General features: G+C 45.4%; 1 protein-coding gene across 2 annotated transcripts; it reads left to right on the forward strand.

The window, feature by feature from the left end:
* The first annotated feature begins 348 nt into the window (after positions 1-348).
* TMEM38A (transmembrane protein 38A) lies at positions 349-19,317 on the forward strand. Of its 2 annotated transcripts, none has more exons than XM_034755000.1 (6): positions 349-547; positions 15,149-15,305; positions 15,877-16,061; positions 16,743-16,830; positions 16,946-17,063; positions 18,340-19,317. In XM_034755000.1, the coding sequence occupies exons 2-6, from the start codon at positions 15,160-15,162 to the stop codon at positions 18,544-18,546; spliced, it is 744 nt and encodes a 247-aa protein (XP_034610891.1). In that variant the 5' UTR covers positions 349-547; positions 15,149-15,159; the 3' UTR covers positions 18,547-19,317. The 2 variants fall into 2 exon arrangements, with proteins under 2 accessions (XP_034610891.1, XP_034610889.1); XM_034754998.1 differs by having other exon boundaries at positions 350-558.
* The last annotated feature ends 2,695 nt before the right edge of the window (positions 19,318-22,012 follow it).

Raw genomic sequence — 22,012 nt, forward strand, 5'->3', positions numbered from 1 at the left:
GGGGACCAGAGGAGCTGGGAGGTTTTGTGCCCAGGGTCTGTGCCCAGGGATCGGGGAGGTTTTGTGCCCAGGGTCTGTGCCCAGGGACCGGGGAGGTTTTGTGCACAGGGTCTGGGCCCGGGGACCGGGGGACCAGAGGAGCTGGGCGGGTTTTGTGCACAGGGTCTGGGACTGGGGGACCAGAGGAGCCGGGCGGGTTCTGTGCCCAGGGTCTGGGCCCGGGGAGGGTCTGGGGCAGTCTGGCCCTGCAGACGAGAGCGCGGCGGCTGGACAGGGCAGCGGAGGAGGCGGGCCCGGGGGCGGCCCGACAGGAGGGGGCGGCTCCGACGCGAGCCAGGGCCCGGCAGCGGGTGGGCGGCCCAGTGCCCTGGGCTCCGAGCGCTGCCCGGCTCCCCGGCCCCGCTCTCTGCCCGGGTGGGAGGGAGGCTGCGGCCATGGAGCTCGCGGGGGCCCTGCAGCTCGGGGAGCTGGCGGCCGCCTTCGCCCGGGTGCCCGTCTTCCCGCTCTTCGACCTGGGCTACTTCATCGTCTCCATCCTCTACCTCAAGTACGAGCCAGGTCAGTGCGGGAGCGGTGTGTCTGTGGGTCACGGGCTGCCTGTGCCCCATAGCCGACACCCCAGCTTAGCCAGGGGGCCCCGCTAGGGCAGGACAGCTGCTGGGGGCCCGCTTTCCCGGCAGCGCAGAAAGTGGGGGAATGGGGGGTTCCCCCTCCATCTCCCTCAGGCTGCCTCGGGGCTTATGGGGGGTCACCCATCCCCCAATCCCCCTCAGACTGCCCCAGACCCTCAAGCTGGCCCCTGGCCAATGGGGTCCCTTATTCCCCTTCATCCCCTCCAGCAGCCCTCCCATAGCCCTCTACACCCGACTGCCCCATCGTCTCTTCCTTCCATTCCCATGCCCTCTGGGATCCCCTCCCCAGGGGGTGTGCAGCACAGGCCGCGTCTATATAAGGTCGGGGACAAGCAGGTCTGGTAAATGATCATCGACTTCAGAAAATAGCCTCTGTCACTCAGCGGGTAGGGAGAGGGGTAGCGAGGGACAATACGCTGCCCTCCGGCAGGGGGGGAGATGGAAAATCACAACAGAGGAACTGCTCTCTAGATCCCTGCACAGAAATGTCTCCCTTGCCCATACCTCACTCCCACTGAAATACACAAACTAGGCAGATGCCCACTACGCTTAGAAACAACAAACTGGCATAGAGAGTTCAGGAAACACTGGCCAGGAGACCCTAGGAGGATCCACAAGGTAACCATGCCAAGGTTGAAAATAAGAAATTTCGACATCAGTGTTCAAAATACCAAGAAGTATAAGCCTGAAGCATCTTCCAATTAACTGATTCTGCTAATAAAAAGCAAGGAAGAAAAAGTTAACAGCACTAGGAGAAAGGAAAGAAATGGCACCACACTATGTAGTATCCCATCACTGAAGCAATCTGGACAATAATGCCAGATAGGGCTAAAGGACTGTGAAACTGTCCTAGAGCAATGCTGATTAGACTGTGATAAGTGGAACACTCAGTGTTCCTGTGCATGAACTTGGGCAAGACTGTAGCTTGTCATGCTATGAAAGATCTTGAACACAGGAGTTGAGGGGTTCCAACATGTGGGATGGGCAAGAGTCATAGATGGAAAATGTGCCTAACCTAAGGCCAAAGGAAAGAAATGACAGACTGTAGTCTGCTCTGTAGTAATCTGTCATTTAGTCAAGAATATAAAATGAACATAGATATGGCTGCATAACCCTAGTCGGAGTAGGCAGTTGATGTACTGACAGAGACACTTGGCATTACTGTACTCTAACCTATGGCAATGACTGCATAGTTTGTCATACCAATTAAGATTTTTTTAATTGCACTGAATTGGCTGGGATATAGAGGTAGAAAAAGGTGCCTGTGCATGAAAACATCAGTAAATAGCATTGAGCACTTGCAGTGCTTTATGGTTCAAAGCACTGTACTGACTTAAGAGTAAACGATCTTGAGCAGTTTAGTATCATCTGCAAACTTTGCCACCTCACTGTTTACCCCTTTCTCCAGATCATTTATGAATAAGTTGAATAGGCTTGGTCCTAGGACTGATACTTGGGGAACACCACTAGTTACCTCTTTGAAAATCTACCATTTATTCTAACCCTTTGTTCCCTGTCTTTTTTTGTAACCAGTTCTCAATCCATGAAAGATCTTCTCTCATCCCATAACAACTTAATTTACATAAGAGCCTTTGGTGAGGGACCTTGTCAAAGGCTTTCTGGAAATCTAAGTACACTATATCCACTGGATCCCCTTTGTCCACATGTTTAACCCCTTCAAAGAACTCTAATAGCTTAGTAAGACATGATTTCTCTTTACAGAAAGCATGTTGACTTTTGCCCAACAATTTATGTTCTTCTATGTGTCTGACCATTTTATTCTTTACTATTGTTTCAACTAATTTGCCTGGTACTGACGTTAGACTTACTGGTCTGTAATTGCCAGAGTGTGATTGTCTGTTCTCCAAAAAAAATTAAAAAAAAAAAAATGCAGCAAAGATTCCCATTAATAGCATCATTTTTCTCCATCAGTGCATTAAAAAAATGGTTCCTGATTTGACTGGTTTTGAGCTCAGCGTGACAACTAGCAGAGAAATCTTCTCTTGGAAACTAATTTTATTTGGTTATAAAATAATAAAAACAAGAATTCTCAGTTACTTCCTGGTAAGATGAGTCTAATCAGAAGGAAGAGTACATGAATCCTTTGAACCACTTAGCAGCAGGTCTACTTAACTGGACGGGGCTAGCGCTGGGAGGATGGGAGGGGAGGGGAGTGAATTAGTATCCTCCCCTTTTACTATAAGAGACCTGGGTTCATACTGCAGCTGAAGCCGCATCCTAATGTCCACCAGTGCTGCCACAAAATTTGGCAGCTTCTGCTCAGTAAGAGACCAGAACTGGTATAGCAAATCAGGAATGAGATGCATTAGCAGAGATGTGTGAGGTCCTGTAACTAGTATTGCAGATCAGAATTAATGTGCAGTGGCAGATCAGTGTGTGCACAGCTCTCATGGCCCCTGCCTGCATTATGCCTGCATGGACTAGCCATGGCTGACATCATTGCTCAAAGAAACCATAAATGAGAGGTCTCTCTCTGCCAGTTGACTATGCCCATCTAAAGGCATTCTGATATTTGTCAGTGTGAAAATATTCACACTACATCCACCTAGCAAGTCATTCCTCTAACGAGCATTTAGACCAACAACAAAAGCATGGAAATTAAATCTGTCATTTTTAGACTTCATGTTCTGAATTCTGCTGTTGCTTCACCTGTGCTACTCACTGAGGTCATGGGAGTACCAAGCGGATATTGTAGAATGCAGCCCTTATGGTTTTTGCATGGATTCCATGTATATGCCTTGTCACCATCCTTATTTGTGCCAAAGAGAGAGGTCAAAGCTCCTGTAAATGGATTGGAATTAAATTAGCTTGTACAGGAATTCTGCCACCAAAGGTTTGATTGTAAATGACTTGTTATTAGACCATGCTTTTCAGATAAGAGTGATTTGTGTCATCTTTAATGTAATTTGGTTAGTATCCAGTTCTAGAGGGTAGCAAACCTGGGCAGTATGACTTGGAAATTTACCAGAACCGAGAAGGTCCCTGGAACACCCTAAAAATCCTAAACTGAAGGGAGATGTAAACTTTACAAATATTCTTAAAGTTCTCCATGCAGTGCCTTTGAGGCAGCATATCTGGGGTTCAGGAATTGTTCTGTTTGAATGGATATTTCATTCCTATCCAGAATCAGTCAGCTTTTGGACAAGGTGACTGGTTGGACATCAGCAATATATGAAGATGTCCCTCAAAAAAAAATAATAATCCACCTCTGAATTTGTCAGCATAATTACCTAATAAATAAGGAATAATCCATGTCAGTGTGACTTTGGCATGCTCAGATTCTGCTTTATTCGGTGTAAAGTAGATTTCTGTACTAGAGGATTTAAATAGAGCTTTGTGGTTTTCCTTGTTTGATCACTTACAGGCCACTCCCAACAGGAAGCCCTGAGATGAATACTTAAGTGACTAAGAAGATAAATAAAAACATGATTTAAGTATGCAAGCCAGGTAAAAACATTCTTGGGTTGCAGAGCAGTGTGTGTAGCCTCTTGCTGCATTCCTAGTCTCATTCAGTCTATAGCTTCTATAGTTGAGATCAGGGAGTGGATAGTAATATACTATTTGCTTTTTGGGTGAGATTACATGGTGTTGTATGGCAGATGAGATCAGCGATGCTGTATGTAAACTTCAAGGCTGATATTAACTCCTAAAGACACTGCCTAAAAAGCTATCATAGTTATTTTATTTTTACTGATTTTTCAGCTGTCCCAAACATATTTGAGAGAGAGTTCTCTTTATAGCTGAGTAGTGTGGGCTAGGCATAATTTGACTAAGGCAGGCTCCAGTCTTATTACTGAAGTGAGGCTTTGTTGGTAATGGTGTATAATGTTAACTTAGCAGAACAGAAATTTACCATCCTTTCATTCTATGGCCTGCCAGTGTACTTACTGAACTGAGTTCTGTCGCCTGCAGACAGGGGCCCCGTTGGGTAATTATTTGCCAGGTGTAATAGCTGCTTTCACCTCAAAGGATTCCAACTTGGACAGAGCAGGGAGGGGGCAGCTCTGATGAAGAATGTGTTCTGACAGAATATTTTAAAATAATTTCTCATTGCATTCAGAATCTTTACTGCCCAGAACTTTATTTATTTTTTGGCATGCATTTGTGCCTATGATTTTTGAGTATCAGAGGGGTAGCCGTGTTAGTCTGAATCTGTAAAAAGCAACAGAAGGTCCTGTGTCACCTTTGAGACTAACAGAAGTATTGGGAGCATAAGCTTTCCTGGGTAAGACCCTCACCTGACTTGCATCTGAAGAAGTGAGGTTCTTACCCATGAAAGCTTATGCTCCCAATACTTCTGTTAGTCTCAAAGGTGCCACAGGACCCTCTGTTGCTTTTTATCATTTTTGAGGTTCAGCAAAAGGTAAAATAAAAAATCCAAGACCTGTTTCTTTAAGCAAAGAAGTAGTTAGGCCCTGACAGTCTACTTCTTACTGAGCACTTGGCAATTTGTAGTTGACAGCTAGTAAACACTAGTTGAAACACCATATATAGGATGCTGGTATGAGTTCAAGGTTATACAGCATCTTGCAGAATTGGTTTTTAAAAAGTTTCCCTGCAGAAACATGTCTGTGACGGTAGACTTTGGGGGCAGAGGGAAATTTTCTGATACACAAAAAGCAACAGATTGTTCTTAGGAGTAAGGAGTTGATTAGCAGCAAAATAGCAGCTATGCTAATAGACTGGCCCCATTTTCTACTCTATAGGGCAGCTGAAAGCTAGCACAGGAGAAGCAAAGAATCATATAACCCCTTTCTCTTATCTTAAAGCTTCAGGATCACTGTTTGTGGGTTAATTGGTTATTTTGTGATGAATGAGCTGAACAGGTGGTGCGGGGTTCTAGAGGGCCCCTAGGTTGAAGCCAATGCATATTTTTAGACAGTGGCGAGCTATCAGTTTCCAAAACAAAATATCAGATCATCATTCCTTCTGGTGTCTATAGAGAGTAACAGCTGCACCAGGGGTTTACTCTTGGCCAGTTCATAGACTTAAATTAAATCAGATCATATCAATGTCTGCTGAGGCCCACAAGTTGTGATCATATTTATAGTCATTTAATGCAATTGGTAGAGTTTCAATTAAATCAGTGACAAAGAGAACTGAAGGGATTGAAATAGGAAAAAAAGCTTAGCTATGCCCTTTGGTTCCCTCTCTTCTTTTATATGTGCAGTATTCTTGCTGCCAAGTTAAAGAAGTATGGGCTGAATGAATGGACTGTAAGGTGGATAGAAAGCTGGCTAGATCGTCGGGCTCAACGGGTAGTGATCAATGGCTCCATGTCTAGTTGGCAGCCGGTTTCAAGCGGAGTGCTCCAAGGGTCGGTCCTGAGGCCGGTTTTGTTTAATATCTTTATTAATGATCTGGAGGATGGTCTGGACTGCACTCTCAGCAAGTTTGCAGATGACATTAAACTGGGAGGCGTGGTAGATACACTGGAGGGTAGGGATCGGATACAGAGGGACCTAGACAAATTAGAGGATTGGGCCAAAAAAACCTGACGAGGTTCAACAAGGACAAGTGCAGAGTCCTGCACTTAGGACGGAAGAATCCCATACACTGCTACAGACTAGGGATCGAATGGCTAGGTAGCAGTTCTGCAGAAAAGGACCTAGGGGTCACAGTGGACGAGAAGCTGGATATGAGTCAACAGTGTGCTCTTGTTGCCAAGAAGGCTAACGGCATTTTGGACTGTATAAGTAGGGGCATTGCCAGCAGATCGAGGAACGTGATCGTTCTCCTTTATTCGACATTGGTGAGGCCTCATCTGGAGTACTGTGTCCAGTTTTGGGCCCCACACTACAAGAAGGATGTGGAAAAATTGGAAAGAGTCCAGCGGAAGGCAACAAAAATGATTAGGGGTCTGGAGCACATGATTTATGAGAGGCTGAGGGAACTGGGATTGTTTAGTCTCCAGAAGAGAAGAATGAGGGGGGATTTGATAGCTGCTTTCAACTACCTGAAGAGGGGGTTCCAAAGAGGATGGAGCTCGGCTGTTCTCAGTGGTGGCAGATGACAGAACAAGGAGCAATGGTCTCAAGTTGCAGTGAGGGAGGTCTAGGTTGGATATTAGGAAACAGTGTTTCACTAGGAGGGTGGTGAAGCACTGGAATGCGTTACCTAGGGAGGTGGTGGAATCTCCTTCCTTGGAGGTTTTTAACAAACCCGGCTTGACAAAGCCCTGGCTGGGATGATTTAGTTGGTGTTGGTCCTGCTTTGAGCAGGGAATCGGACTAGATGACCTCCTGAGGTCCTTTCCAACCCTGATATTCTATGATTCTATGATTCCATGATTCTATACCTTAAGAGGCTACCCACACCCTTAAGGAAAAATCCAATCTTTGAATCTACATGGGGCATCATGCAACACATTAAGATGATTACAACATCATCTTACTAATTCTCTTCTCACACAACTATGAGATAACCCCTGCCTCAGGATCAAGTCCAATTCCATGTGTAAGAAAATTTGGATAGAAAAAGAATTAACAAAAATTAAATATATAATTCAGGATGATACACATGTAATTGAAAGAGGTCAGTGTAACAAATAACTACTGCTGTCTCACAGTTCCTTCTTTCAGCAGCTATGCTCAAGGATTCATGCAAGGATAGGGGACAACTGGTCTGTTTCATCTCTCTCACCTCTGGAAGAGCATGTTAATATGGAAACAAAAGTCACTTTATAGGAATTATTTATAGGTGGCTTAATGCTTTGCATTACCCTCTCAATTTCAAAGAACACCGGGGGTGGGGGATAGTAAGGAGGGAAAAAAGCAACAACCACCAATTTAGCCTTATTCTCACAACAGAAACCTGGGAGAATATCCTGGCTTAATGTGAAAGATACTTTGAGTTCTTTATCCTTGCGATTCTTCCAGAACAAGATAATAAGCAGGTACTACTGGCCTCCAGAATATTTGTTTAAGGTTAGATTGTTGCAATCAACTATTGTCAAGGAGATGCAAACAGCTATATACCAACCTTTTACACATCTCTATACCTGTTAAAAAATGCACGCGTTCTGGAACACCATATACAGTGCTCTCTCAAAAAGAGAGTGTTGCTATTGTTCCTTCTCCAAGCTTGTGTATTTTAGGAGTGCTAGATGAGTTGTTATTATCAGTTATCATTAAGAAATAGATTGCAGTAACTATTTTAGTAGCCAAAAAAATTATGTGGAGAAAACAGTAATCTGCAATTCTGCCCTCAGACACAGACTGGCTTAGTGAGCTTTCTACTTCTGCATTAATGGTGGAGGAGGAAGACTGTCTTATAAAAATGCTTAGAAAAAAATACGAGGCTGTCTGGTTACACATGAAACTACTGGATACTTTTGCAGTTTAATATATGTTTGTCCCCAGTACTCATAGGTTATTTATCTATTGAGTCACCTCAATAATTGATGTCCTGCATAAACTCTGCAGGTTTAGAGTTTATTTGTAAGACGTGGACAGAACAATGAATATTGAATTGTTATTAAGGCTGTTGATTAATCACAGTTAACTCCTACAATTAACTCAAAATTAATCGCGATTAATCGCAGTTTTAATCACACTGTTAAACAAAAGAACAAAAATTGAAATTTAACTATTTTTGGATGTTTTTCTACATTTTCAAATATATTGATATAAATTACAACACAGAATACAAAGTGGACAGTGCTTACTTTATATTTTTATTAAAAATATTTGCACTGTAAAAACGATCAAGAAAGTGTGTTTTTCAATTCACCTTATACAAGTACCATAATGAAATCTCTTTATCGGGAAAGTGCAACTTACAAATGTAGATTTTTTTTCCTTACATAACTGCACTCAAAAGCAAAACAATGTAGAACTTTAGAGCCTGCAAGTCCACTCAGTCCTACTTCTTATTCAGCCAATTGCTAAGACAAACAATTACATTTACTGGAGATAATGCTGCTAGCTTCTTATTTACAATGTCACCTGAAAGTGAGAACAGGCATTCGCATGGCACGTTTGTAGTCGTCATTGCAAGGTATTTACATGCCAGATATGTTAAACATTCGTATGCTCCTTCATGCTTTGGCTACCATTCCAGAGGACATGCTTTCACGCTGACGACGCTCATTAAAAAAATAATGCATTAATTACATTTTGACTGAACTCCTTGGGGGAGAAGAGTATGTCTCCTGCTCTGTTTTACCCGCATTCTGCCATGTATTTCATATTATAGCAGTCTTGGATGATGACCCAGCACATGTAGTTCATTTTAAGAACATTTTCTCTGAAGATTTGACAAATTGCAAAGAAGGTACCAATGTGAGATTTCTAAAGATAGCTACAGCACTCAACCCAAGGTTTAAGAATCTGAAGTCCCTTCGAAAATCTGAGAGGGACGAGGTGTGTAGCATGCTTTCAGAAGTCTTAAAAGAGCACCACTCCGATGCGGAAACTACAGAACCCAAACCATCAAGAAAGAAAATCAACCTTCTGCTGGTGGCATCTGACTCAGATGATTAAAGTGTAAATGCATCAGTCTACACTGATTTGGATCATTATCGAGCAGAACCTGTCATCAGTATGGACGCATGTCCTCTGGAATGGTGGTTGAAGATAAAGGGACATATGAATCTTTAGCGAATCTGGTACGTAAATATCTTGCAATGCCGGCTACAACAGTGCCATGAGAACGCCTGTTCTCACTTTCAGGTGACATTGTAAACAAGAAGCAGGCAGCATTATCTCCTGCAAATGTAAACAAACTTGTTTGTCTGAGTGACTGGATGAACAAGAAGTAGGACTGAGTGGACTTGTAGGCTCTAAAGTTGTACATTGTTTTGTTTTTGAGTGCAGTTCTTTTTTGTACATGATTCTACATTTGCAAGTTCAACTTTCATGATAAAGAGATTGCATTACAGTTCTTGTATGAGGTAAACTGAAAAATACTCGTTCTTTTGTTTTTTACAGCACAAATATCTGTAATCAAAAATATAAAGTGAGCACCGTACACTTGGTATTCTGGGTTGTAACTGAAATAAGTATATTTGTAAACGTAGAAAACATCCAAAACATTTAAATAAATGGTATTCTATTATTGTTTAACAGTGCGATTAATCGCACAATTAATCTTTTTAATCGCATGATTAATCATGATTATTTTTTTAATCACTTGACAGCCCTAATGATTATTTATATGGTATTTCCATCTTGTGAATGTATTTATAGAACTTTGTTTTTATATATATTCACATAATGAAACAAAAATAAAGTTTAAAAGAATTGAAGAGAATTCCACTGTCCCTATCACATTGAAAATGTTACGAAGTTTCAAGATATATAGGGTAGAACTATCAAAACAGACCAGCTTCTGGCCCTACATGGCTCTATAGTTATGAAATAAATATGGGCAAAGAAGAAATGGGAAGTTTTCCTTATTGAGAGTTTAGTGTTAGTGTCCTGAGCAACAGGACATTGATTAATTCAGGGAGAACAAGAGCTCTCTATGGGCTCATCTACACAATCCCGACCCCTCAGATCTCACACAGGTTGCAGAAACTCATAGACTTGTTTGCATTTCTTATTCCAGTCTCTTCACCTTCACTGGAATTTTGTCTAGTTGAACTGTAACACCTTGTGAAAGGGACCTGCAAATCAAACAGTCTCTAAAGCACAGAGAGCACATTAATATAATATAAACAGATGAAAATGAATTTAATATGCTGCTTTGTAATACCTGCAAGACATCTGGAAGAATATTTTATAATAAATAAATATAAATCTTAACAAGGCTGCTATCTCTTCTCCTAGCCTGGAGCAAGGAAAATAGATACCAGAGGTCTTGTCCTGCTTAAAATCAGGTCTGTCCAAATTTAAGACCACCTCCTTGAAAATCGTGTTGTGTCTCATTGTCATGGTTAAGGCTAGCAAGTGATTGGGCTTTTGCAGTGATGAGTCCTAGGACATGAACGTGACTATTCCTTGCAATCTCCTAAGCAACACCTTAATCATTTTTTATTTTAATAGATGATTTAATCTGAGCTTGTTGACCCTGTGTCCCCGCTTTTTCCTGTACTAGATGGCCTCTCTTTGTTTTGTCCTGTATAAGTTCTAAGAGCTCTTGATCAGAATGGTTTTACTGTGTGTTTTTTCCCAGCAACCCAGTCACCTTAGCTGGAGGCCGCTTTAGAAATAAGCTAATAAAGTTCTAGATGGGTTTTTGTTAGTGTCCTTGATACTTATACTTAGTACTTAAGTATTAACACTAACTAGACTACAGATGGAGTCATTCTGCCCTACATGTTCTGTGGGGGAATCTGTAGCAGGACATAGAGCTCTTCACCTGTTTGTTGTCAGTTCTTCATGCCAGCCTAGAGTGGACTGGAAGTGGGAATTTTCTGTAACTTTTTATTAATCCTAGGCATGCCTCAGTTTCCCCCGAATGTTGCATTGCTGGAGTTAACATGTCTCCTGCACTGTTTCAGGAGCAAGGAGGTGTGTGTCTCACCTCCCTGTCTGGGTGGAATAAATGGAGTCATTGAAGAACTGGCTTAACCTCACTCAAATCAGAGAGTCCAGCAAGACAAAAAGATGCCCCAATGAAACAGCAGGAAACCCCAGCAGCTGGAGGTCAGACTTGTGAACTGAGCTGGAGAACAAGGTGTCAGGTGACTAGAAGAAGGGCTGCTTTTTGGAGGGCCTGAGGAGCCCAGACCTGGGGAGAGCCACAGCTGGAGTCCATTACAGCTTGGCTGGCTCATCATGGCACTGGTTTGTCTAGGATGGACTACGCAGGGGTCGGCACATGAGCTGATTTACTGTGGCACGCTGCTGCTGGCCTGGGGTCCCGGCCGCCGGCCCCGCTCAGCCTGCTGCTGCTGGCCTGGGGTCCCGGCCGCCGGCCCCGCTCAGCCTGCTGCTGCTGGCCTGGGGTCCCGGCCGCCGGCCCCGCTCAGCCTGCTGCTGCTGGCCTGAGCGGGGCCGGTGGCTGGAACCCCAGACCAGCAGCAGGCTGAGCCGCTCAGCCGGTCCGCTCAGCCCGCTGCCAGTCTGGAGTTCCATCCGCTGGCCCCTGTGAATGTAAAATGTATTACTGTCACGCAAAACCTTAAATTACCGCAAATAAATGAAGACTTGGCACACCACTTCTGAAAGGTTGCCGACCCCTGGACTACAGTGTAACTTCTGTAAAAAGCAACAGAGGGTCCTGTGGCACCTTTAAGACTAACAGATGTATTGGAGCATAAGCTTTCGTGGGTGAATACCCACTTCGTCAGACGCATGTTCTGTGTAACTTCTGTGTCTCTGTGCTAACATAAGGACCATAAGATTGTGTAGCCAGGTGATTAATAAATGGCTGCCTCGGTTTTTTTAAAGGCTGCCTGTGTCGCTGTAAATACTCCCTGAGATAAATGCACCCTGAAGGGGCTCAGTATAAGCCTCTCACAGGACTCTGGCTTGACTGGATTTATTGCAGGGAGCCATGGAGAAAGACAGCAATTACTGGTGCTGAAGGCCCAGTCTTGGAGGCCCTGGGCCTGCCCCTCTGGAATTACAGGAGCCTGGGACACTAAAGGGTCACTCCCAGGAGACTGGTTACCATAGTTTGACATGAGACTACGGTGACCAGGATCCGGTTTTCGACCGGAACACCTGGTCAAAAAGGGACCCTGGTGGCTCCAGTTAGCACCGCTGACCGGGAGTTAAAAGTCTGGTTCGTGGTGCTGCAGAGCTAAGACAGGCTAGTCCCTACCCGTCCTGGCTCCGCGATGCGCTCCAGAAGCAGCCAACACGTCCAGCTCATAGGAGGGGGAGGCCAGGGGGCTCTGCGTGCTGCCCCCGCCCCGAGTATACCCTGTGACTGGGGCCTAGAGCAGACCCTGTGACTCCATGAGAGTTGGTTGTGACCAAAAATTGTTTACTGTCTCTTGGCTGTTCAGTGGTCCCTGAATTAAACGAGTTGGTGGGTCTGAGTCCAGTGCCCAGAGAACAGGTGTCCAAAGCATAGAAACCATGTTCATAATGGGCACCTTTCTTCCAAAGTCTACTGGGCAATGCTCAATATTCATAGAGGCTGAACTATTCCCCTTTTTGCCAGTCTCCGAGAGGCCAATGAGCAAATGAGCCAGAGACTGAACTCCCTTCATCTCTACAGGAGTAGTGGCCCCCTGAGTCCGAGTTGAGGTACCTATCAGGGCAGCTTTCACTGTTGCTTGGGACTTCTGTCAGTCTGGCACTTTCACCAGAGTTTAAGTCATGTAAACAATAAGATCCCCTGTCTCACCAGGGGTCTCATGTAGGGTTGCCAACTTTCTAATCCCACAAAACTGAACACCCTAGCTCCGCCCCTTCCCCGAGGCCCTGCCCCTTGCTCCCTATATTCCCCTTCTCTTGGTGGCTCGCTCTCCCCCCACCCTAACTTTCACTGGGCTGGGGCAGGGGTTGGGGTGAAGGAGGGGGTGAGGGCTCTAACTTGGGGTGCAAGCTCTGGGGTGGGGCCAGAAATGAGAGGTTCAGGTTGTGGGAAGGGGCTCTGGGTGGGTCCAGGGATGAGGCATTTGGAGTGCAGGAGGGGGCTCTGGCTTGAGGGGGCTTAGGGCTGGGCCATGGGCTTACCTCTGGCAGCTCCCAGGCAGCGGTGAAGCAGGGTGGCTAAGGCAGGCTTCCTGCCTGTCCTGGCACTGCAGACTGCGCTGCACCCCGGAAGTGGCCAGCAGCAGGTCTGGCTCCTAGGTGGAGGTGCGGCAACTCTGTGCGTTGCTCTCGCCCGCAGGCAACACACCCACAGCTCCCATTGGCTGCGGTTCCTGGCCAATGGGAGTGCGGAGCTGGTGCTGGAGTGGGGGCAATGCACAGAGCTCCCTGGCCTCCCCCTCCTATGAGCCGGATGTGTTGGCTGCTTCTGGGGCGCAGCGCGGAGCCAGGACAGGTAGGGACTAGCCTGCCTTAGCTCTGCAGCACCACCAACCAGACTTTTAATGCCCGGTCAGCGGTGCTGACTGGAGCCACCAGGGTCCCTTTTCGACCAGGTGTTCTGGTTGAAAACCGGACACCCGGTCACCGTAGTCTCATGTCAAACTATAAACAAGGTTTTTCTTCTATTAGTTAGATAAAGTGCATCTCTAAGTATGCCTCAGAACCAAGTTAGTGACTTATCTTTCAGAGTAAATCAAGCCTCTGGTTCCATGGTGATGGGAAATATGGGGGCAAAAGAAGACTGGCTTGGCACTGCACTCTCCACACTCTATTTGCAGCATCCTAAACAGGACACAATACTGTAAAATCCCATAGAATCCTAGAGGAAGCCCCTCTGCAATTGGATTTAGTGTGTAAAGATGACTGCTTGTAGCAGGAAAGTCCAATGGCTAACTAGCTTAATGATCAGGTTAATAGATTTATGGTTTCTGCCAGCCTAGTTGTCCCAGCAGGGGCCCCAGCTGCAGCCTCAATCACCCCTACATGATCCAGTTGCTCCCCCAGAGGTTCTGACACCACAGAGGAGCAAGGGGAGGGACAAGGTAGAGACCGAAGCCCATCCGCTCCACCAGGTCCCAACCCAGGACCCTAGGGATTTATCAAAGCATCCAGCCTAGTTATTGAGCTAATCCCAAATTGTTTTCCTCCAGTTACTGCCTACCAGTCTGGAACTTCTTCAGTTTGGGGCATGATCATTGGCTTAGAAGACTCTCCTCGGTGTCTTAGTGGCCTGTTCAATCAATCTGATTTAGGGTCTTCCACACCCACAGGAGAGTGGAGGCAGCAGCAGGAATCCAAGCCCCTGCTGATAGGGCAGCCAGCCTTCACAAAAATTGTTGCTACTCCTGACATAACTCAACATCAGCTTTATGTCCTCATTCAACTCCTTCCCCCGCTTTTCCTGAGGGACCAGTGGCCTTTTAAACTGTTCCTCCAGTGGGACATGCTCTTCCTCTTAAGGGGCAGGGGCTTCCTAGCCCACTACTGCTCTACTCCCAGCCATGATTCTAAATGGAGCCTTTAGGCCTCATCACACTGCTCAGAATAGTTTCCATCCTCCACAAACTGTAATAAAACTTGGCTCACTTCCTGTGGCACATGCTTATATCTCAGCCTGTTATGTGTGGATTTACTTTTATTGTCAATGGAACTCTACCTAGCATTTTTGTGCAACGCAAATTCCTAGAAAACTACCTAGATCTATGCACTGAAATTTGTTGGGTTACAACTGGAATCTCAGCTGCCGCTATTGAGGATTATCAGAAGTTAGAGGGAAGAGCAGTTAGCCCTTCCACTTTGTAATTTTATTTCACATACACTTGTTTAATTATTCTCTGCCTAGCTGATCAGTTATGTTGTTTGGGATAGTCCAATTGCTTCATGATTATATGCCTACTGAGGGAATCTCTGTCAATAAAATTAGTTTATCTTTACATGAATACTGTTCTCTGCCCTTTTTCTGATGGAGAGCATGCAGGTCAAGTCTCCTGGCAAGACAAAGCCTTGGGGTTGTGATGTGTGTGTAGATTATATTTTCTCAATTGGAATCTTGTTTCACAGGAGCTGTTGAGATGTCCCATCAGAGCCCTGTTGCCTCATGGCTTTGTGCTATGCTTCATTGCTTTGGAAGTTATATTCTTGCTGATATGTTACTTGGGGAAGCTCCTATTGATTATTTCAGCAATAACTCTAGTGTGCTCCTGGCCACGGCAGTATGGTGAGTCTTTCACACTTTGGTACAGCTCCGGGAGGGTCGAGGGGGCGGGTACTCACATTGTCCAATTTGGGTGAATTAGGAAAAGGAGGGGATTAGATAGGGAGGAGTATGGAATAGCCTTTTGAATTTCTGGACTTAGTTTTCAATTAATCTGATGACCTATATTTTGATAAGATGAGCTAAAGTTAACCTACATTTGGGTTATTTCTGTTCACAGATGCCTCAGTTAAACTGTAGCACAGCCTACAAAACCAGCACGCACTGCACTGGCCCTGAAAAGAGGCTGTGTTTGGGGTGAACGTGGAGTGAGTGCAAGCACTTCAGTGGAATTGTGTACCCTTTTTTGTTGATCATGATGGTAAAATGTCTGCAGAATTCAACAGACACTGAAAAGTTTAGTTTCCTAATACCAAAGGGGATTTTGTATTCTGTGCAGGCTGCACCCAGCACTGCCTTCTCCATGACTCAGTAACTCAGAATGACAGCACAGACGCTATTCTCTCACCATCTCCTACACAGTCCAATTGGGACAGATGGGTCACTGCTTGAACTCTTTGTGGTTTTGTTCCAGGTATTTGATTTTCTTCTGCCCCATGAACCTCTTCTACAAGTGTGTCAGCTTCTTGCCTGTGAAGCTCATCTTTGTGGCAATGAAGGAGGTGGTTAGAGTTCGTAAAATTGCTATTGGAGTCCACCATGCTCACCACCATTACCACCATGGGTGGTTCATTATGGTGGTTACTGGCTGGGTCAAAGGTAAATCCTGAGCTACTATAACTCATGAGTGGTACACTCAGCCCCTGAAGAGAGGGAGAGGAAAGTCTGGAAGTGCAGCAGAGGCACTTGCATCATGTCTCTCAGTAGTGACCTGGTTAGCTAGGGATGAAGCTAATGGGTTCCTAATAATGATGCTTAGCACAAAGATTCTTTAATCCTTGTAGCACAGTTATGAATTGGGTCATCATTCCCATTTTATTGATGGGGAAACTGAGGCACAGAGAATTGCCTGAGGCCACACTGGGAGTCAGTAGCAGATCTGGGGATAAGATTCAAGATCTCTTAGTTCCCAGTCCCATTCATGTAACCACTAGCTATGACTCTCACCTATATATTTTTCAGGGCATTTCTGTCTATGCCAAAAGGTTTAAATCCATTTTCCTTAGGGTTTTTGCTAACAGAGGGTGTGTAGTCTGTTTCAGCCCTGCTGATTGAGAAGGGGACCAGATTCCCTTCCCCTACATGACAACACTTTACACAGCTGTACAAAAGAGTTTAGCTTTGGCTCCAGTGTTGATTTTAGGATTACTTTTGTTTTGATCAGGAATGGGTCTTATGACCCTTTTAGGACTAGCCTGGTTCCCATATGATTGGGAAAAGTGCTTTTGCAGGGCTCTTCTGGTTTGGTGATTTCACCACTCCACTTTAACTGTTTTCTAGGTTCTGGAATTGCCTTGGTGTCTAATTTTGAGCAGCTGCTGCGTGGAGTCTGGAAGCCAGAAACAAATGAAATTCTTCATATGACCTTGTAAGTATCTAGAATAAATTCTCTCAGACCAAGAACATATCCAAGAACAGTGCCTCCTATTCTGTGCAATTCTACTTGATGTGCTGTATGAAATGAGATCTAATTTCTTTCCTAGCCCAACAAAAGCCAGTCTGTATGGAGCAATCCTCTTCACCTTGCAGCAGACTCACTGGCTCCCCATCTCTAAAGCCAACCTCATCTTCTTCTTCACCATGTTTATGATTGTTTGCAAGGTGAGTTTACAACAGGTTTGCAGTTAAAGAGTCTACAGAACCAAAGGAAAGAAGGGGTGTGTATTGCCTCAGGAGTACATAACTAAGTTGGGGGGCCATATCACCACTGGAGTACACAGTCAGACTGGGGGAGATGTATCACCACAGGGATACAAAGACAGGTTGGGGTGGTGGTATCACCATAGGGGTATGGAGTGAGGTTGGCAGGAGCAGGATTGCCACAGAGTTATGGAGAGAGCAGCTTGGGGGAGGCATATCCCCACACAGGTATGGAGCCGGGGTGTGTGTGCGCATATTGCCACAGGGTAAAGAGTTAGATTGGAAGAGTTAATCAGTTTAAATGTAAAACTCTCCCTTCTGGGATGCAGCTTTACATTTTTGTTTAGTCAGATTCTATCCAATGTCCCCTTACGTAACATACGAATATTTCCATGTAGGGTGCTGCAGTTCTGACCAGTGGGTGTTGGCAGTAAGAGTTTCTCTTTTATTAAGTTTAAAAAGTAGTTGTCCTGAAATGTTGAAAATGGCATTTTTGGCAAGGACAATTAGCAATGAGTGAGGCAGAGGGACTCCATCGGCTTGTGTTCAAGAGAAGCCCTAGGACAAGCTCTTGCCCAAGCTCTGGGTGACCCTCCTAGGCTGTTATTGATATCCCTGGGTGTTCACACTGTAGTTAGCCTGTAAAGAAACTGGGGGTTGAATTCTCCCAGTCTTCCAGAAGATATGGGAGATTAGGGTCCCAGCACTGAAGACCCAAATCACTTAGCAATATTCACTCTCTCTACAAAGGTTCAGGGAGCTGGGGGCAGGAATATTCCTTGCCAACTAGCATAGATGCCAACTTTTCCCAGCGTTGGTGGGTGCTTGAACCCCCACCCTCGCCCCCCGCCCCACCCCTTCTCCACCTCCTCCCAGTCCTGCCCCGCCCCCATTCCAATCCCTTCCCCAAAGTCCCCGTCCCAACTCCGCCTGCTCCCTGCCCCATTGGACACTGCATTCTCCCTTTCCCCCCAGCGCTTGCTGCCACGAAACAGCTGTTTTTCGGCAGCAAGCGCTGAGAGCTGGGGGAGAAGCAGGGAAGGCGCGCTCAGGGAAGGAGGTGGAGGTGAGCTGGGGGGCAGGGTGGGGAGCTATCGGTGGGTGCAGAGCACCCACCAATTTTTCCCCGTGGGTGCTCCAGCCCCAGAGTACCCACGGAGACGGCGCCTATGCCAATTAGTATTTAACAGGTGAGGTGTGTGATCTGTAACTGCCCATCTCTGATGTTGCACGACAGGTGTTTATGACTGCAGCTCACTTGCATACCTCGCCGTTTGCTCCAATAGAAGGCTTCATCTGCCCAGTACTCTTTGGCTCCGTTTCTAGTGGGTACAACAGTCACCATGACCACCATGAGGATTCCCATGATACTTCCCCTCCTGCGAAATCTAAGGAGGAGCTGAATGAAGGCACACGGAAACGGAAAGCGAAAAAGGCTGAATAAGTGAGATCGGATACACGTGGTGAACAAGCCAAGGAAGAATCCCTCAGAGCTGCATTGAAATCATCTTCAAGCCACCTATGACCTCACATACCCTCCAATTCCTGAGACTTCAAAAGAGAGAGATGGAAATCAGGACACTGCCAGATGGATCCCTGAATTTCATCCATGCGCTTCGCCCTGCTGCTAGCTTCATGATCTTTGTCTCTACATCTAATCCCCTATTTTAGAGCAGGGGGGTTAAATTTGTGCCAGGCTGAGGTTTGGGTACAAGTTCCCAGCCCACCAGCAATTATGACAGCATTTTGTTACTATACAATTCCTACTGCCCTCCTGTTCCCTGCCCCCCCCAACACATCATTGAAGGGGCTTTCTTGTGTTCCTCCAACTCACAAATTCCTTTTGATTCCCTTAAAAAGAAAAGGAAATAGTTAGAAACAACTGAATATGGAAATTGGATTTTTCAGCAAAAGAGTAAATTATCTCCTGTGAAGCTGAGCTAATGCATTTCATCTCCCATACTTGCAAAGTACCCCATGATGTAGGGCTTCAAATTAATATGGCATATTTTATATGCCTGATGGGCCTGGCCAAGTACCACTTGGGTAATTACATTTTTCTCATCTAAATTCCCCCTGCAATTCTTAATTGATACAACTTCTTCACTTCCTTAACATAATGTTTACACATGTTTTGAAGATGTAAAATGCTATAAGTGTTCTATATTCATACTGTTACTATCTTACACTGTTGGGTAGTCTTGTTTGCTGTTAACTCTAAGGGCTGGTCTACACTTAGTCCGGACTTCGGACTAAGGTACGCAAATTCAGCTACGTTAATAACGTAGCTGAATTCGAAGTACCTTACTCCGGACTTACCGCGGTCCAGACGCGGCCGGAAGTCTCCCCCCGTCGACGCCGCGTACTCCTCTCGGCGAGCTGGAGTACCGGCGTCGATTGTGAGCACTTCCGGGATCGATCCGGGATCGATTTATCGCGTCTTAACCAGACGCGATAAATCGATCCCAGAACATCGATGGCGTGCCTCCGGACCAGCCGGTAAGTGAAGACTAGGCCTAACTGCCAACAACTCTCTGCCCCACCCCAGAGCTGACTGCATTTCACTGGGGAGGTGAAATGATCCCTAGAGTTTGGATACTGGTTTGTTTGTAAACTACTTTGGAATCCTGACGGATACAGGCACAATCTAAATGATTATTTATTGCTATTTATTATTGCTAAGGCACCAAATTATTGGGCCTGAAATTGGCTTTTAAAGAGAACTCGGAATCTGTATTTACACAGTAGGGCACATTTGAGAAAGGTCTTAGGCCCTCAAGTACACTCTAGCCCATGCTGGTTCCAAAGCAGGCTGGAGGGTGGGCTCGATTCTCTCACTGCTGGGAGGGGCATTTCCTTACATTAAAATTTTATAAACCCAGGAAATGGTTTTCAGATAAATCTGATTAAAACACCACTAACCATCTGACTGGAGCGCGTCTGCAGAGGAAATATGAGCCTCTTTTGTATAGCTCATTGAGCCAAACTTTTATTAGCTGAGGCTGTAGAGCTCTCTCTCTCTCTCGCTCTCACTCAAATGGGACAGAACACCACACCACACCCAGGAGCTGTGTGGGTGACAATAGCACAAGTATGAGCCTGGGAGAAGGGCCTTTGCCCAGAGGGTGAGGAAGGAAATGGTCAGTCTCCTGAATGCAGAAAGCCATGGCATATGGAGAATTCAGCCAGTTCTTTCATGTCCTGCTCTGTGAATGTTTGGGGATAAACTTTAGATAGGAAAGGTTTGAAATCTATGCACTGAATTTGTTTTTAAAAGTGTGACCTTGAATGCTGCCGCCACATGAAGTGCATTTGGGTTCTGAATTTCCTGAGTCGGTCAGCTGGAGCTGGGAATACTGCTGCAGGGGCAGCCCAACTGGTGCTTGGAGCATATGGGTGAGCTTTCAGTGGCATTGCATACTGCCATCCTCAGCTGATGGTGTAGTTGCTCTGACTCAGCCTGGGTGGGTGAGTGTGTTTGGAGGTGGGGGAATAAGTGAAAGGAATTCAGAGAATCTCTCCCCATCCCTACTCCAAAAACTTTAATTGTTAAAAATCATTGAAATAAATGGAAATTAGTTGCCTAGTGGGGCTGGTGCATGTAACCCTAAACCAAATCCTACGTACAACAGGACTAAAGCCAGTACAGGAGATCAAATTAATTATGGTTCTTAGTTTTGAAAGTGCCTTATCCTTGTGACCTTCTCTCACTCATTATAAAATACAAGAATAGGCCTGATAGCTGTCTATTTTAATAGATTTTGTTTTATTGAAGCCTGATGTTTCTCTGACATGTGCCAGAATGTATTTAATGTTCAGTGAGATGCTTGATTCAAGGGGAATTATTGTTTTATAACAGCCATCAACAACATAAAGAGATTGTGAAGTGACTCAGTGTCCAGTGGTGCTCAGGAGGCAAATGTATGTCCCTCTGACTTGCTTTAGCCCCAGAAACACTCCAGTTGCAACAGATTCCTGGGACGTGGTTACCGCCTGCTTGGCCTCCAACCCAGTTTTGACATGTTTCTAAAGTGTAGTGTAGGTTAGACCTCACTGTGTTCTGTAACCAGACTAAAGCCTTGAACATGACCAAAGGCATACTTAGTCGGGTCTATGCTCTAAATGAAATATGTGCACTTACAGGGTCTACTGCCATTGTTGTCCATAGTTCAGGCTGATCACATGGGGGCTCAGGAAAGAGGCGGTAACTTTTTGGAAGCTTATTAGTTTCCCTGTTACAGTTACAGTGGAAACTCACTCTCTCCATATAGGCATGAAGATGGAAATGGGGACGATGCACATGCGCAACATACACATCTCTGTATAATCTGTTTGAATCTATTATTGAGTCTTTGCATTTAAAGCTGATAAATCCATATGACTCTTACAAGAACAAGAGTCCTGCATGTTTGCTCTACCTGAACCCTTTTGCTGTTATCTAGGGCTGAGTGCCAAGACTCTTTCCAAGGCAGACAGTTGGGTCAGGCTGATGCTCTTTGATAAGACCTAGAATACATGTTCTGTAAGTTATAAGAAAGCAAAGTCTTCAGGCCTTCAAGGGACCGTCTCAGGCCCTGACCAGGGTGGTGAATGCAGCTGCCAGAAGGAGAAAGCTCTATTTCATTTAGTCAGGCCTTCCATGGTGAGAGCCTAGGGGCCTTTATTGAATGAGCAGGTTTCAGCTCTGGCAGCCTCTGGCATAATTCCAGCACTGGCCTCCCTGACCCCTGATGGTAGAAATGGTTCTACAGAAGGCAGTGGATCTAGAACCTACCACAAAGGAACAAGTATCAGAGGGGTAGCCGTGTTAGTCTGAATCTGTAAAAAGCAACAGAGGGTCCTGTGGCACCTTTGAGACTAACAGAATTATTGGGAGCATAAGCTTTCGTGGGTAAGAACCTCACTTCGTG

Source organism: Trachemys scripta, chromosome 22 (assembly GCF_013100865.1).
Source record: "Trachemys scripta elegans isolate TJP31775 chromosome 22, CAS_Tse_1.0, whole genome shotgun sequence".
Lineage (NCBI taxonomy): Eukaryota > Metazoa > Chordata > Testudines > Emydidae > Trachemys > Trachemys scripta.

Coding starts and splice junctions, on each gene's coding strand:
- TMEM38A (XM_034754998.1), top strand. CDS start 435: ATGGAGCTCGCGGGGGCCCTGCAGCTCGGGGAGCTGGCGGCCGCCTTC. Junction 15,306..15,876: donor CTCCTGGCCACGGCAGTATG/GTGAGTCTTTCA, acceptor GTTTTGTTCCAG/GTATTTGATTTTCTTCTGCC. Junction 16,831..16,945: donor GAAATTCTTCATATGACCTT/GTAAGTATCTAG, acceptor TTTCTTTCCTAG/CCCAACAAAAGCCAGTCTGT.